Genomic DNA, 15,092 nt, shown 5'->3' on the forward strand with positions numbered 1-15,092 from the left:
GAACTAATAAAATGAAATACAGAGTGTAGTTTTACTACAGTAAAGTGTAGTGAATTGTAGTATAATATACCCAACTGTAAAAAAACTACAGCACTGGGTCATTTGTTTATATTACACTTGTGTTACCATAGCAACTATAATATTACCCCAACAGATTAATTAAAGTACTTTACTATAGTACTGTTCAAAACCCTGTCCATGCCAATAGATGTGTTCAGGGGCCCTGTGGAACAGCTTTTCCTCAAAATGAAGAGGATGACATGGAAAATGTCCTTCACAATCTCATCAATAATGTGGAAGACAGCAGAGACTAGTTCACTTCATTTTAGTTGCCATGATAAAATGGGATTGATAGTGAGATTTATTTAAAGAGTGAATAGTACAGTAGGCTATAATACCTAATCAAGTTTTTTCTTATTTTTATCACAGTTACATTTCTGCTTGCGTTAGTTATATTTTTGTTTAAATGTTTTTTATTTGATTAGTATGGTGAACCTTTTGGATGCTTAATAAATGTTTGTAAAACAAAATGCATTCTTTACATCCAACATCTATTGTCTGTGTCTTTACACATATATCTCATCATAAAACATACAGCCAAAATGTTATGGTATATTAGATAAAAAATTTAATATGCAAGTCTATTTTAGTATTTTGGTTATTGTTAATAAATAGTGCCTCAATATAAATCATATCAAAAAGCACAAAAGGAAGAGCAAACACAAGACACAAATTCTATATATAATCTCTGAGAGCGCGCAGGAAAATGTGTGCGTGAGCAGTGCATATTTGAGAGCGAGAAAATTTGCGCGTGAGCAGCGTATATTTGAGAGCTCGCAAGCAGTTTTGTTCACAGAGGAAATCGGTGCACGAGCATCACACAAGGTAGAGAGCAAAGTTCTTCATTGTTATGTGAAGAAAACAACGTTATTGTTTGTATGAAGTAGCCTATTTCATTTAGAATATGTGCTACCATTTTACATTGCTGCTAGACAGATTTGCATCTCCATCTCTTTAGCACACACGAGATTCAATTGACAAAATACCGAGTTCACTCAATTTTACTTTGCAGCATACAGAAGTTGTTGGTCTACTGCTGCCTCATTGAGGTTGTTTATGTAGTTTTAGTAAATCACAAGTTGATCACTGAAGACATAACATAGCACAACTAAACTTAATGAACTAGACAGCAGTAGACCTGAAATTTCTGTGTGATGTGAGGCAAAATGGACTCTTTTTTTTGGTGGAACTCATTCTTGTGCAATATGCTGTGTAGACGAGACGCAGCACTGTTTAGCACTTTTTCAGAAAATTACATTTGTATCTTTATATATCTAAGCAATGTTCTTTCATTAAAAAAAGGTTTGTTTAATAAATACAGATCTTACAGCCATACATAATCTGTTTAAATTTTATTTTTCTGTTAAAAAGACTCGAAAAGACTCGAAAATCAAACTATAGGACTTTGGACTTGACTTGAGACTTGTTGCCTTTGACTCGGGACTTGACTCGGGACTTGCCTGTCTTGACTCGGGACTTGACTCGGGACTTGAGGGCAATGAATTGAGACTTACTTGTGACTTGCCAAACAATGACTTGGTCCCACCTCTGATATATATATATATATATATATATATATATATATATATATATATATATATATATATATATATATATATATATATATATATATATATATATATATATATATACATACATACATACATACATACACACACACACACACACATTCGGAAATATTAGTCCCCTTTGAATTTTTCTTTTTTAAATATTATCTATTTGATGTTTTACAGAGCAAGGACATTTTCACAAAATGTACAATAATATTTTTTCTTCCGTAGAAAGTCTTATTTGTTTTATTTCAGCTAGAATAAAACCATTTTAGGTCAAAATTATAATAATTCAAAGGGGGTTAATAATTCTGACAGATATTAAGCAGACTGTCTACCAATACTCAAATAGACCCTCAAAATAAAGTGTTATATTTATTTATTCATTTTTATTTAATTATAATTTTTTTTTATCTTTTGAATTGGTTATTACTACAACTACATTGTTTTAATTTATTCATTCATTCATTCATTTTCTTGTCGGCTTAGTCCCTTTATTAATCTGGGGTCAACACAGCGGAATGAACTGCCAACTTATCCATCAAGTTTTTATGCAGTGGATGCCCTTCCAGCCACAACCCATCTATGGGAAATATCCACACACACATTCACACACACACTCGTACACTACGGACAATTTAGCCTACCCAATTCACCTGTACCGCATGTCTTTGGACTGTGGGGGAATATATACGGGTGTATCTATTGGATTGCATTTTACTACAAATACATTTTATTTTAATTTTTAATTAAATTTAATTCTTTTTTATTTTTTTTTATTTTACAACTACATTTTATATATATATTTTTTATTTTATTTTATCTATTGAATTGCTTTTTACTAGTTGAATTGCATTTCATTTTATATTTTTAATATTAAATTTATGTATATTTGTTCTACAGTGTAAAAAAAATAAAATCTAAATATTCAGTTCAGTGCATTGCTTGCAGGTTCTTTGTAAGTACAATTTAATTTCAGAGTGAAAATGTCTAAATCTACACAAATGTGATAAATTACATTTAATCTGATGCCACATTATTTAAAAGCATGGTCACTTTATTTAGGCATTATAATTCAAATGTGTTTTAATTATTGTTAAATTACTGTACAAAAAAAAGTTTCATAAATATGCATCTGCAGTTTTTATTATCCTCCTGCTGTCTCTTCTGTCTCCTCTGATGCTTCAATAGAAATCTCTCTCCACTGCTGGACATCTGAAAGATGATAAAGTCTGTCACAATGGCGGATTTGTGTTAAACTGCTGTGTCTGTGTGAGTTAAATGATGTGTTTTTCTTCTCAGCTGATCAGACTGGGAAGCTGTTCATCGGAGACGCTGTTCTGCAGGTCAGTCTTGGGCTCCTGCACTTTAAACAAACAAAACAAAAGTTGATTCTGCTACACAGCTTTTGTCGAGTTGACTCTTAACTCTTTTTTTTTTTTTTACCCTTTTTATTGTAGTTGACTGTTGAAGGGGAATGAAATGTAAATTTAAAAAGAATAAGTAACATTTAAAAAATACCAAAAACAAACTTTATATATATATATATATATATATATATATATATATATATATATATATATATATATATATATATATATATATAATATATATAATATATAATACATGTGTATATATATATAGATCTGCCTTAATCCTTGGTGGAATAGATTCATCACAGAGTCTGGAAATATTCCTCAGAGATTTTGCTCCACATTGACATGATCCCAAACATGCTCTACTGAATTGAGCTCAGTTGATTGTGGAGGCCATTTGAGTACCGTGAACTCAATGTTCTGTTCAAGAAACCAGTCTGAGATGATTCACGCTTTATGACATGGTGTGTTATTCTGCTGGAAGTAGCCATCAGAAGATGAGTACATTGTGGTCATAATAGACATGTTCAGCAACAATACTCAGGTAGGCTGTGGCGTTGACACAATGCTCAATTAATTCTAATGGGCCCAGAGTGTGCCAAGAAAATGTCCCTCACACCTTTACACCACCACCACCAGCCTGAACCATTGATACAAGGCAGGATTGATCCATGCTTTCATGTTGTTGATGTCAAATTCTGACCCGACCGTCTGAATGTGTCAGCAGAAATGGAGACTCATCAGAGCAGGCAACGTTTCTCCAATCTTCTATTGTCCAGTTTTGTTGAGTCTGTGTGAATTGTAGCCTCAGTTTCCTGTTCTTAGCTGACAGGAGCGGCACCCGGTGTGGTCTTCTGCTGCTGTAGCCCATCCGCCTCAAGGCTGGACGTGTTGTGTGTTCAGAGATGCTCTTCTGCAGACCTCAGTTGTAACGAGTGCTTATTTGAGTTACTGTTGCCTTTCTATCAGCTGGAACCAGTCTGGCCATTCTCCTCTGACCTCTGGCATCAACAAGGCATTTGCGTCCACAGAATTGCCGCTCACTGGATATTTCCTCTTTTTCAGACTATTCTCTGTAAACCCTAGAGATGGTTGTGCGTGAAATTCCCAGTAGATCAGCTGTTTCTGAAATACTCGGTTTGGACTGCAGCAGGTTGTCTTGACCATGTCTACATGCATTGAGTTGCTGCCATGTGATTGGCCGATTATAAATGTGCGTTAATGAGCAGTTGGATAGGTGTACCTAATGAAATGGCCGGTCAATATATATTAAAAAAAAATTATGAATTGTTACCTTTTTTGTCATTTTTTTGTTTTTATTTATTTATTTATTTATTTATTTAATTTTTATTTATTATATAATTATATTTTATTAATTTCTATCATAAAAATGTATGTATTTTCTTTCTCTCTCTGTAGATAGATAGATAGATAGATAGATAGATAGATAGATAGATAGATAGATAGATAGATAGATAGATAGATAGATAGATGGATGGATGGATGGATGGATGGACGGACGGACGGACGGACGGACGGACGGACATACAGACAGATAGATAGACGGATGGATTAATGGATAGATGGATAGATAGATAGACAGATGGACAGATGGATAGATAGATAGATAGATAGATAGATAGATAGATAGATAGATAGATAGATATATAGATAGATAGATAGATAGATAGATAGATAGATAGATAGATAGATAGTTATTTTGTTTTTATTCTATTAATAAATTGCCTGGTTTTGTTACAGTACATAAAATCTAAGTGTAATATAATCACCATATTAAATGTGGTTGTTTGTGATGGGAATAATGTGCGCTTATATTAGCCTGCCGCTCTTGTCTTTCTCTGCAGGTCAACGGCATTAACGTGGAGAAATGCACACATGAGGAAGTGGTGAGTACTGGACGGCTCTTTCATCTGTGGTCTTGAAATGACATTGATGCAGAATTAATCCCCAGTTTCATCAGACGCTGCTGGAGCGAACAAGCCCTTCATATCAGCGGCCAGAGTTTGCTTCTCGCTGTAAAGTCTATAAATGATCGATCGCTGGGAGATTCAGCACAAACACTCGCAGCTTTACCCTGTCAATCCACACAGACTGATGCTTTTCCATCAGGACGCCGCTGTTCACTCGTTTTATTTGTATCTGAAAATACTAATAGCCAGAGTTGGGCCAAAATAAGTGAAATGTATTTTTAAAAAACATATCATGATTTTAAAAGTCAACATGAAATCAAGATCAATAATTTAGGGTGGAGCTATCAGTCCTTTTGGGTGGAGCTATCAGTCCTTTTGTGTGGAGCTTTCAGTACTTTAGGGTGGGGCTATTGGTCATTTAGTGTGGAGCTATTGGTCTTTTGGGGTGGAGCTATTAGTCATTTAGGGTGGAGCTATCAGTCCTTTAGGGTGGGGCTATTGGTCATTTAGTCTGGAGCTATTGGTCTTTTGGGGTGGGGCTATTGGTCATTTAGTCTGGAGCTATTGGTCTTTTGGGGTGGAGCTGATGGTCATTTAAGGTGGAGCTATCAGTCATTTTGGGGCACTCAGTTCATTAGGGCGGAGCTATCAGTCATTTAGGGGGAACTATCAGTCATTTTAGGCGGAGCTATCAGTCCTTTAGGTTACAGCTATCAGTCATTTAGAGTGGAGATATCAGTCATTTGGGGCGGAGCTATCAGTCCTTTAGGTTACAGCTATCAGTCATGTAGTGCGGAGCCATCTGTCATTTAGCGCAAACTATGTAATTTAAGGTGAAGCTATTAGTTATTTAGGTTGCAGCTATCAGTCATTGAGGGTGGAGCTATCAGTCATTTAGGGCTGAGCTATAAGTCTGGTTGGGGCTATTAGACATTTAGGGCGGGACTATAAGTCGCTTAGGGTGGGGCTATCAGACATTTAGGGTGGGGCTATCAGTTCTTTAGGGCGGAGTTGACAGTCCTTTAGGGTGGGGCTATCAGCTATTTAGGGTGAGGCTATCAGTCAATTAGAAAGAAGCTATCAGTCATGTTGGGTAAAGCTATCAGTCATTTAGGGCGGAACTATTAATCATTTAAGGCGGAGCTATCAGTCATTTAAGGTGGAGCTATCAGGCATTTAGGGTGGATCTATCAGTCATTTAGAGTAGAGCTATCAGTCATTTAGAGTAGAGCTATCAGTCATTTAAGGTGGAGCTATCAGTCATTTAGGGTGGAGCTATCAGTCATTTAGGGTGGAGATATCAGTACTTTAGGGTGGGGTTATCAGTCATTTAGGGTGGAGCTATCAGTAATTTAGGGTGGAGATATCAGTACTTTAGGGTGGGGTTATCAGTCATTTAGGGTGGAGCTATCAGTACTTTATTGTGGAGTTGTCAGTAATTTAGGGTGGATCTATCAGTCATTTAGGGTGGAGCTATCACTTCTTTAGTGTGGGGTTGTCAGTAATTTATGGTGGGTTGGGGGTGTATGAGTCCTTTAGGTCAGAGTTACCAGTTCATTAGGGTGGGGTTATCAGTCATTTAGGGTGAAGCATTCAGTCAGTTAGGGTTCTTTAGGCTGAACCCTAAAGAGAAAGTCTTTTTAAATAGAAGAAATGAATACTTTTTATGTAATGCTGAAGTAATACTGTAGAAGAAGGTAACACTGAAACTGCTTAGCAAATAGGCCTGCATTACATAGTACATGTGTAAATTGTGTTTCCACTGATTGCATGGCAGGAAAAAAATTAATATCATCTCTGTTGTTAAAAAAAATCTAAACAATGATTAGTCAACCTCTTAACAGTTTCAGTACCTTCAATATTTAATTAAAGTTGTCTGATGTCTGATGACAACTCATTCCATGTTTTCACTCCTCTGCACATTAACACTCATTATTTTGCATTACTTTTAGAAGCTGTAAGTATGAAGTCTTCTAGTGTAGTGTTTCTCTGCCAGAGTTACAGTAAATCTGCATGCTTATATGCTGGTTCTGTTCTGCTTTGTCAGAGATTGAAGGCTTATCTGGGTGAATCTGGGTTTTCCTTCAGCTTCTGCTCTCGGTGGAAATGCTGAACAAGTGTGTCATGTTTCCTCCACAGAGTAGCAGCGCTCCGATTTGTCCAGTTAAATGTGTTTTCTAGCTGTGATTCTGATCAAATGAAAACTAAAAGTCGACATCAGAATATTTGTATACTATGTACTTTCTAGAGCCGCACCACGATCCACTACAGTGTTAAATTCAGATCGGATTACTGAAATAAAACACACTTCAATTAGTTTCTCATGGATCACACGGTTTATTTCACTGTGGCTATGTTTCATATACTTTTATTATAAAGTAAAAAAAAGAAATTAGATACAAAGTTGTGTTAAAAACATACACAGAAATTCAAATGATTAAAAACGATAAATTATTATTCAATTATTATAAAACTGAATATATGAAACAAAGCTTTAAATATGAGTAAACTAATAAAAAAAATTCATGTGAATATATACTTGGGCCCAATCCCAAACTCTATTTTTGTACCCCCATGCTTTCCCCTTCCTCTCTGGCCCTTGAAACCGAGTATGAAGGGGAAGGGCTTCAAAATGTACCCAAAAGAAATGGAAAAGCACTACTAGATCTTCGCAATCTCTTGTTTCATATGAGATCAGACGATGGTGACTGCTGTAGTTATTTCAGTTGTTTATTTTTTTGGTATTTATTTACAGGAAATCACTAAAGGCAACGATTTCATGTTATCATAACAATGTATTGTGGCATTAAGATCGTAACTGTACAGTGCATTTAACCAGTGGCCATATTCATCAATGTAAACACACGAAAAGAACATTAGCGTAGTACCAGACACTGTAAAAAGCCCATTCTCAGACAATAGACTTTTCTGACAGGGTATTCCAGGGTTATCGAGTGACAATGTTGTTATGATTATGGATTATAGATAGCAATATATATATATATATATATATACTTTTTTTTTTAAAATCATGACGATAGAGCTGCCAGATTCTGGCTAAAATGAGAATCACGATTTTTTTGCTTAAAATAAAGATCACGATTTTCTCACGATTCTGTAGATGTAACATATGGCACAACCTCGATAATAATATTATGTGTCTACTGGTTTCTTTAAATAATTCTATTCTACTTATAATAATTCTGATGATGAATTATTATGTTTGAGATATATGCTTGCAATCTGTCATATTAGACGATTTAATTCACTGGTGAAATCAGACATTTGCCATTATCAGATTCTATTCAACATTATATAGGCTAGAGTAGTTAAACTGACATTGTAAACATTTTTATGCACAACTGTGGGTTCACTATGAAAGAAAAAACATATCAAATGCTTGTCGTATTCATAACTCTTAAATGCGATATGATCATTTAAATTAAGTGCACACTTTCGGTTTCATTTTGACTGCTAAGTGTTTGTTCATGCTTCGCACGGCTCCCAAACGATCACTCTGTGCCACAAACTCAATATTATTTACAACTGTATTACCTGTTACTCGCAACATATGCAGGTTCTGTTCACTAAAGTAGACACGCGCACGACTATCATTAAATAGAGCGCGCGCGTGCCCTGTCTGTAATAACAGCTCATGGTCAGCAGCTCATGTCACGTGTGATTTCCCGATCGCGAAAACATCATTATATTAAAACAAAAATTAAATTTTTAGGTGAATTATACCTTATAAATACAGTATGTGACTCATTCAACATCATTTGGAGGTGTTAATGTCACTGAGCAACGTATGTGAAACAATAAAAAGACTCGTGCAGTCGCCTTTACTTCTCTCCTGAACTTGAAAATATGATTGGCAGAATCGTAGAAATGCTGGATTAAGATCGTCTAGGGGGTCGAATCTAGATTGCGATCTTTTAACGATTAATTGTGCAGCTCTACATGACGGTTGAATGTGAACGCGGTTATGAATGTATTAAAACATGCGCTTGTTTGTCGGAAAAAATCTTAATAATGACAGCCAATACCAATTTGTGCATCTCATGATTTCCATGTGCAGCCATTCTTCAGCTGTGACTGTTGTACTCTGGGAATTTTTTTTAACCCCTTGGTTTCAAGTGTGGTCCTGAAAAAAAATCTGAGCGCTATCTAGACCTTTTCCTTATGCTGTGTTCACACCAGACGAGGAATGCACGCATAAAATAGACGCATGAATATTTTGAGTTTACAAGCTTTATTTGCGCGTCAAATCCGCTTCATTCGCACGTCAAATTCACTGAACAACAGAAGCGGATTCAAGTGATGGGCAGGGCTTCTGTCCGCCCGGTGACTGTAGCTTCATTGCTAAATGGCTAACATGGATTGTATTAAGAAAATAACTGCGTTTTTGTGCTTTATGAAGGCTGAAAAACAGCGTTGAGTGTCTGAGTCTACTAGATTCTTTCAGAGGTGCTCCCAGCTCTGTGAGCTCATAAACTCCTCCAGAAACTATACCTGGATGATGAAGGCTTCCAGAGGTGCTTCTGACTGAGCCGAGCCCAGTTTGATGGACTGTTGTCGGTGTGTGTTGGAGGATTTCCCCCAGGACTCCAACAACAGATGCTACGTTACAATCACGCCCCCACAAGAGCAAGCTCCTGATTGGTTAACGCGGCGCGAATGTCCCCTGAAGTTCAAACATTCGTACTTAAATGTTTCACGCGATACATTTGATACAATTTCGCAAACACTTAACTCGCACCGCCTTATTCGCTGAATTGCGTCATTGGCGCTGCTTCATTCGTGAGTATCACGCCGCAGGATGTCTAATGCATTGACTCAACATGTAAATCACTCGCGCTTGACGCTTCTTTTGCATCTGGTGTGAACGCAGCATTAGTCATACGCCTCCAAGCTAAAGAGAATTGGGACACCCCTACCCCTTCACTTGAACACAGAAAAAGTAAGGGGAAGCGCTAAGGGGGAGAAATGGGCATTTACATATTTTACTTTTAAAATATACATACTTTTGAGATTTAATACATAATTAAAAATACATCATTTGTATTAAATGAATTATTATATAACAGGGGTTGGCGTTCATGAGTTTATGTACAGATGAATAATCGAACAGGAATCGTACACATGCAGTCAAAATAAATGTTTTAAAACAAAAACTGTACGACAATAAAACAGATATAAGAATTTGATTTGTCTTGTTCCTAAAACTGACACCAAAGCAGCATGAATTGCACACCTTAAAGTATTAAAATATACTTACTTGCTTACCTCCAGGGGGTGAAGCAGTGGCGCAGTAGGTAGTGTTGTCACCTCACAGCAAGAAGGTCGCTGGTTCGAACCTCGGCTCAGTTGATATTTCTGTGTGGAGTTTGCATGTTCTCCCTGCGTTCGCGTGGGTTTCCTCCGGGTGCTCCGGTTTCCCCCAAAGTCTAAAGACATGCTGCAGGTGAATTGGGTAAGCTAAATTGTCCATAGTGTATGAGTGTATGAGGGTGACAGGCCCAGATGACAGGCCGGCCGGAAGGTGTAAAAAAAAAAAAAAAGACGTTATCATATGGACAAGTCTAAATGAAGGACTTGTTCCAAAGAGTCGACCCCGCAACCATACGAGCCTAAAGCTGAAGAAGAAGAAGAAGAAGAAGATATTTGTCACATTCGTCTGTGACCTTCTGAGGGCGCTGTAGTGCACTAGGACTTTGTAGGCGCTACAGTGTCCCAGGAAAAACTACATTCTCATACATGCCCCGCGCACACACCGGAACACCTACACTGACCTGTCATCACATCTGTTTTGTGTTACTGTTGATTATCTGGACTATTTATACTACGATTTCACCACTGTTTGTTATCGCGTCGTTTGTCATCCTTGTCTGAGTATCGAGTAAGTCTAAGAGTCCTAGTTTGATATTCTGATCCTGTTCTTGTATTTTGCATTAGTCTAGTTTGTGTGTTATTGTCTCGTCTGTTTTCTAATTAGGTTTAGTTGTTTGAGTTTGTTTTTCCTGAGCCTCGTCTCTGATTTAGTTTCTGGTTTTGTCGTTTATTTGTTACTTTGTATTCTTATCACCTTGTTGGTTGCACTGTAAATAAATAATCTGCACTTGGATCCGCACCTTTTGTTTATTGTTTTTGATCACGCTAAAACGTGACAATATTTAGCCGCACCATGTTGGTGTTTTGTAAGATGTAATTCTTATGAGGTGGGTCGTTAGCTCAACACCCAACCAGGAGGACCAGGACATTCACTCATACACTAGACAATTTAGCTTACTCAATCCCCCTATAGTGCATATGTTTGGACTTGTGGGGGAAACCGGAGCACCTGGAAGAAACCCACGCCAACATGGGGAGAACATGCAAACTCCACACAGAAATGCCAACTGGCCAAGCCTGGGCTGGAACCAGTGACCTTCTTGCTGTAAGTTGACAGCGCTACCCACTGTGCCACCATACCACCCTAAAGTATTAAAATATAAAAAAAATAATCATCCTAATTGTCTAAGATACATGAACAATTCATACATACACAGATTTATTTTTAGTTTGTATGTTACTGTAATAATACAAAATCTCTGTAACATTGCACGCTGATGTCATTAAATCTTTTGACTTGTCGCTGGAGTCTTGTCATGTGGTGTAAGTCTGAAGCAGTTTGTGAGTGTGATCTGTGTGTTTGTTGTCTGCAGGTTCATCTGTTGCGGACGGCAGGAGATGAAGTCTCCATCACTGTTCGCTACCTCAGGGAAGCGCCGGCCTTCTTAAAACTCCCATTAGGTGCGTCTGATTCACTTCTGCAGAGTCTTCTTAACAGCCGGCAGCTATTGTGCTGTCTGAACACACTGCTGTTCTCATAAACTCAACACACACTCAATGCTGAGTCATTTAGAGGCTCTACATACATTTGAGGTCAGAGTTAATAGCCCTCATGTTAAATTTGAGTTCTTTATTGAAAAGTTTTTTTTATTCAGTTTCTGTTTAACAGGGAGTAGATGCTAGTATTCAGCCTAAAGTGACATTGAAAGCCTTAACTAGGTTAATTAGACTCACTAGGCAAGTCATTTTGCCTTTCATATAGTATAAGCCACTTATGATACCAAATGATCAACTAGAAGTCTTAATATTTGTTGTTCCTAAAAGTAGGATAGGTGACAATACTGTCAGGCAGTGTATATACATTTTTGTTTCATCAACATTTGTATATAATCAGGGCTTTACTAATCAGGGTCTAATCAGGGTTAGACAGCCGCTCCCACTAGCCACTTTGGCAGGTTGGAAATAATAGTTACATTGTAGTTTTCTTAAAGCAGGGTTCGACAATAAGGATGTCCCAATTATGCGTACAAACGTGATCTTAGAATGGAAAAGCAGCACGACTGACAAAAATAACTGTTCGCGCGAGCAAAAGCAGGTGAATTCCTTATGAGAGGATGATTACTCGCGAGCAGGTGATGTGATGCGCGCGACTGTTTAAAAGTGTGTAGAGGAAGCTTAACTGATGCGATTAGTTCTCTTTGAAATTGAATAGACAAAAAGCGATACTCGTGTAAGCAGCAAACCTTTTGTAAGCAGCAGCAGTCACTGCTTTCGTTTTAATTATTCTCAGGCACGTGATCATCCTTTCGTTATCACTCGTGGTATGTGGTATGTTACCTGCTTTCTTTTGCTTACAGTTATTTTGTTAATATAGTTTAATTATCATCATTTACAATAAAATTGTTTTAATGTTAGATTAACTTCCCATTTATGTAACTGTTTATGTGGGACCCAGTGGCGTTGCGAGGGGGGGGGCTTTGGGGGCTTAAGCCCTGATGTATTGTCAAAAGCCCCTGATCTCTAGGAATATATTGCACTTAAATAAAAAATATGTTGTATAACATTTATTTTGTTATCTAAGTACTGAAAATGACCACATACATCACGAACAATCCACTTAACGCAGCGTTTGTGTTAGGTAATTAAATCGTCAGCTGTTCAGCAGTACCTGTTTCTACCGGCAGGTGGGAGTGACTCTGTTGTCACATGCCACTTCATTCATTCATTATTTTGAGGAGCTGAAGCTAATGAGGTAATAGACAACTCTTTCGCGAAACTGAATAGTTTTAGCTACTGATGAAACTTGTTTCCCCAGTATAAAATGTGTGTAGTTTTGGTGATTTAAAATAACTATAATCAGTAAAATGGGCATCATATCAATGTAAATACATGCGAGTAAGTACAAAAAAAAAAAAAAACGTAAATTGTTCTAGCTTTCTAGATATAAATATATATATATATATATATATATATATATATATATATATATATATATATATATATATATATATATATATATATATATATATATATATATATGAGATAGCAAGTCACATCTGTTTCTGTAATAGTTAAATCACAGTGAGTTTATGCATCTAGCTTATTGTTATATAGCTATATTCTACTGTAGCATGCTATGTCAATTTGCATCAAATTATAAATCGACTTTCTTATGAAAATACATAAAATGGTTGGAAGAGCACATACAGTTGATTATTAGCCCCCGTTTATTTTTTTCCCCAAATTCTGTTTAACGGAGAGAAGAGTGTTTTCAGCACATTTCTAATCATATTAGTTTTAATAATTCAACTCTAATAACATATTTATTTTATCTTTGCCATGATGACAGTCATATTTGACAAGACGTTTTTTAAGACACTTCTATACAGCTTAAAGTGACATTTAAAGGCTTTAAAGGCAGGTTAGGGTAATTAGGCAAGTTATTGTATAATGATGGTTTGTTCTGTAGACTATAGGAAAAATATATAGCTTAAAAGGGCAAATAATTTTGACCCTAAAATGTTTTTTTTTTTTTTTTTATGTAAAACTGCTTTTATTCTAGCTGAAATAAATCAAATAAGACTTTCTTCAAAAGGAAAATATTATCAGACATAGGCTACTGTGAAAATTTCCTTGCTCTGTTAAACATCATTTGGGAAATATTTAAAAAAGAAAATAAAATTCAAAGGAGGGCTAATAATTCAACTGTATAAAACATTTATTGTCGCAGTCGTGTAAATGATCAGTTAAAGCCCTTTTATTTTTATTCAGATCTTATTTATTTCATTCTACTACAGCAACAGCTGGATGCCTTCATCCATATTAGGGATTTCCTAGAATGTTCTACTTTTGTGAGGCATATATGGAATTTCTGCTCAAGTATAAATAAAACAGGCATTACATGCATTTAAAGTGCTACAATGCCCGAATCAACCTATTTTGAGGAAAACTGAAAAAAAATTCCCTGAAGAAATTTAAAGTAAACATATTTATAGCATATAGATCTTTATCTTTTGTAGCCTACTACTTTTGATAGAATTGTTATTATATAAAAAATAGTAGCCTATTGAATATAAATATTTTGCAAGGTATTTAATTTAGAAATTCCATTATCTTGACAACACTACACCTCAGTTAATCACTCTGTCCAAATGAACATGTTTGTAGCTTTGTATCACATTGGATAACAACTCACACTATAAAATAAATCATATTTTCAGATTTGAAGACATGCAGAAAATTACATTTTCAAAAAACAAACAAAGTTCAAATCAAGAGGAGATAGGAGGCTCAAGAGGTTTGATATGGCTCATAACAGACTAGTAAATGAGAAGTGGGTTAATTTATCAATGTTTTTTTTTCCTATTTGGATTTTACAAGTCTTAAAAACCCTTTATTTATTATTAACCATTTTTAATCCTGTTAATAAGATTAGAGTAGGTATATTAGTAGGGTAAATTAAAACTTTTTTTTTTTATAAATTTTTTTTTTTGGAGGGTGGGGGGTAGGGGGGGACAGATTACTGTGCATATTTTAGATACATGACAATAGATATTTTTAAATGTCAGTTAAAAAAATAAATAAATAAAAGTTTTGTTGAATAAAAAGTGCATGTATACAGCTATATATTTGCTTGTTTTGACACATTTAAAATGTGTGGCTAAGAAATAATTTTATCTTTTTTTTGGCGTAGTCAGAGATAAATTTAGTAAATCCATAATTCTGAGCCCGAAAAAGTCATGTGAAATAAAAGCCAATTGCAATGTGACACAACCCATTTGCTCATGCACATTGAGCAAGCTCATACACAACACACACAAACA

At 35.9% G+C, this 15,092-nt stretch overlaps 1 protein-coding gene across 7 annotated transcripts in view; it reads left to right on the plus strand.

Moving 5' to 3' along the window:
* Positions 1 to 15,092, plus strand: part of sntg2 (syntrophin, gamma 2) — a 200,894-nt gene that overhangs the window by 77,789 nt on the left and 108,013 nt on the right. For all 7 annotated transcript variants that reach the window (XM_073927412.1, XM_073927413.1, XM_073927416.1 and 4 more), the window contains 3 exon segments: positions 2,934 to 2,977; positions 4,873 to 4,914; positions 11,643 to 11,730. In XM_073927412.1, the coding sequence (XP_073783513.1) occupies positions 2,934 to 2,977; positions 4,873 to 4,914; positions 11,643 to 11,730 (174 nt within the window).

The sequence above is a fragment of the Danio rerio genome, chromosome 17 (genome assembly GCF_049306965.1).
Source record: "Danio rerio strain Tuebingen ecotype United States chromosome 17, GRCz12tu, whole genome shotgun sequence".
NCBI lineage: Eukaryota > Metazoa > Chordata > Actinopteri > Cypriniformes > Danionidae > Danio > Danio rerio.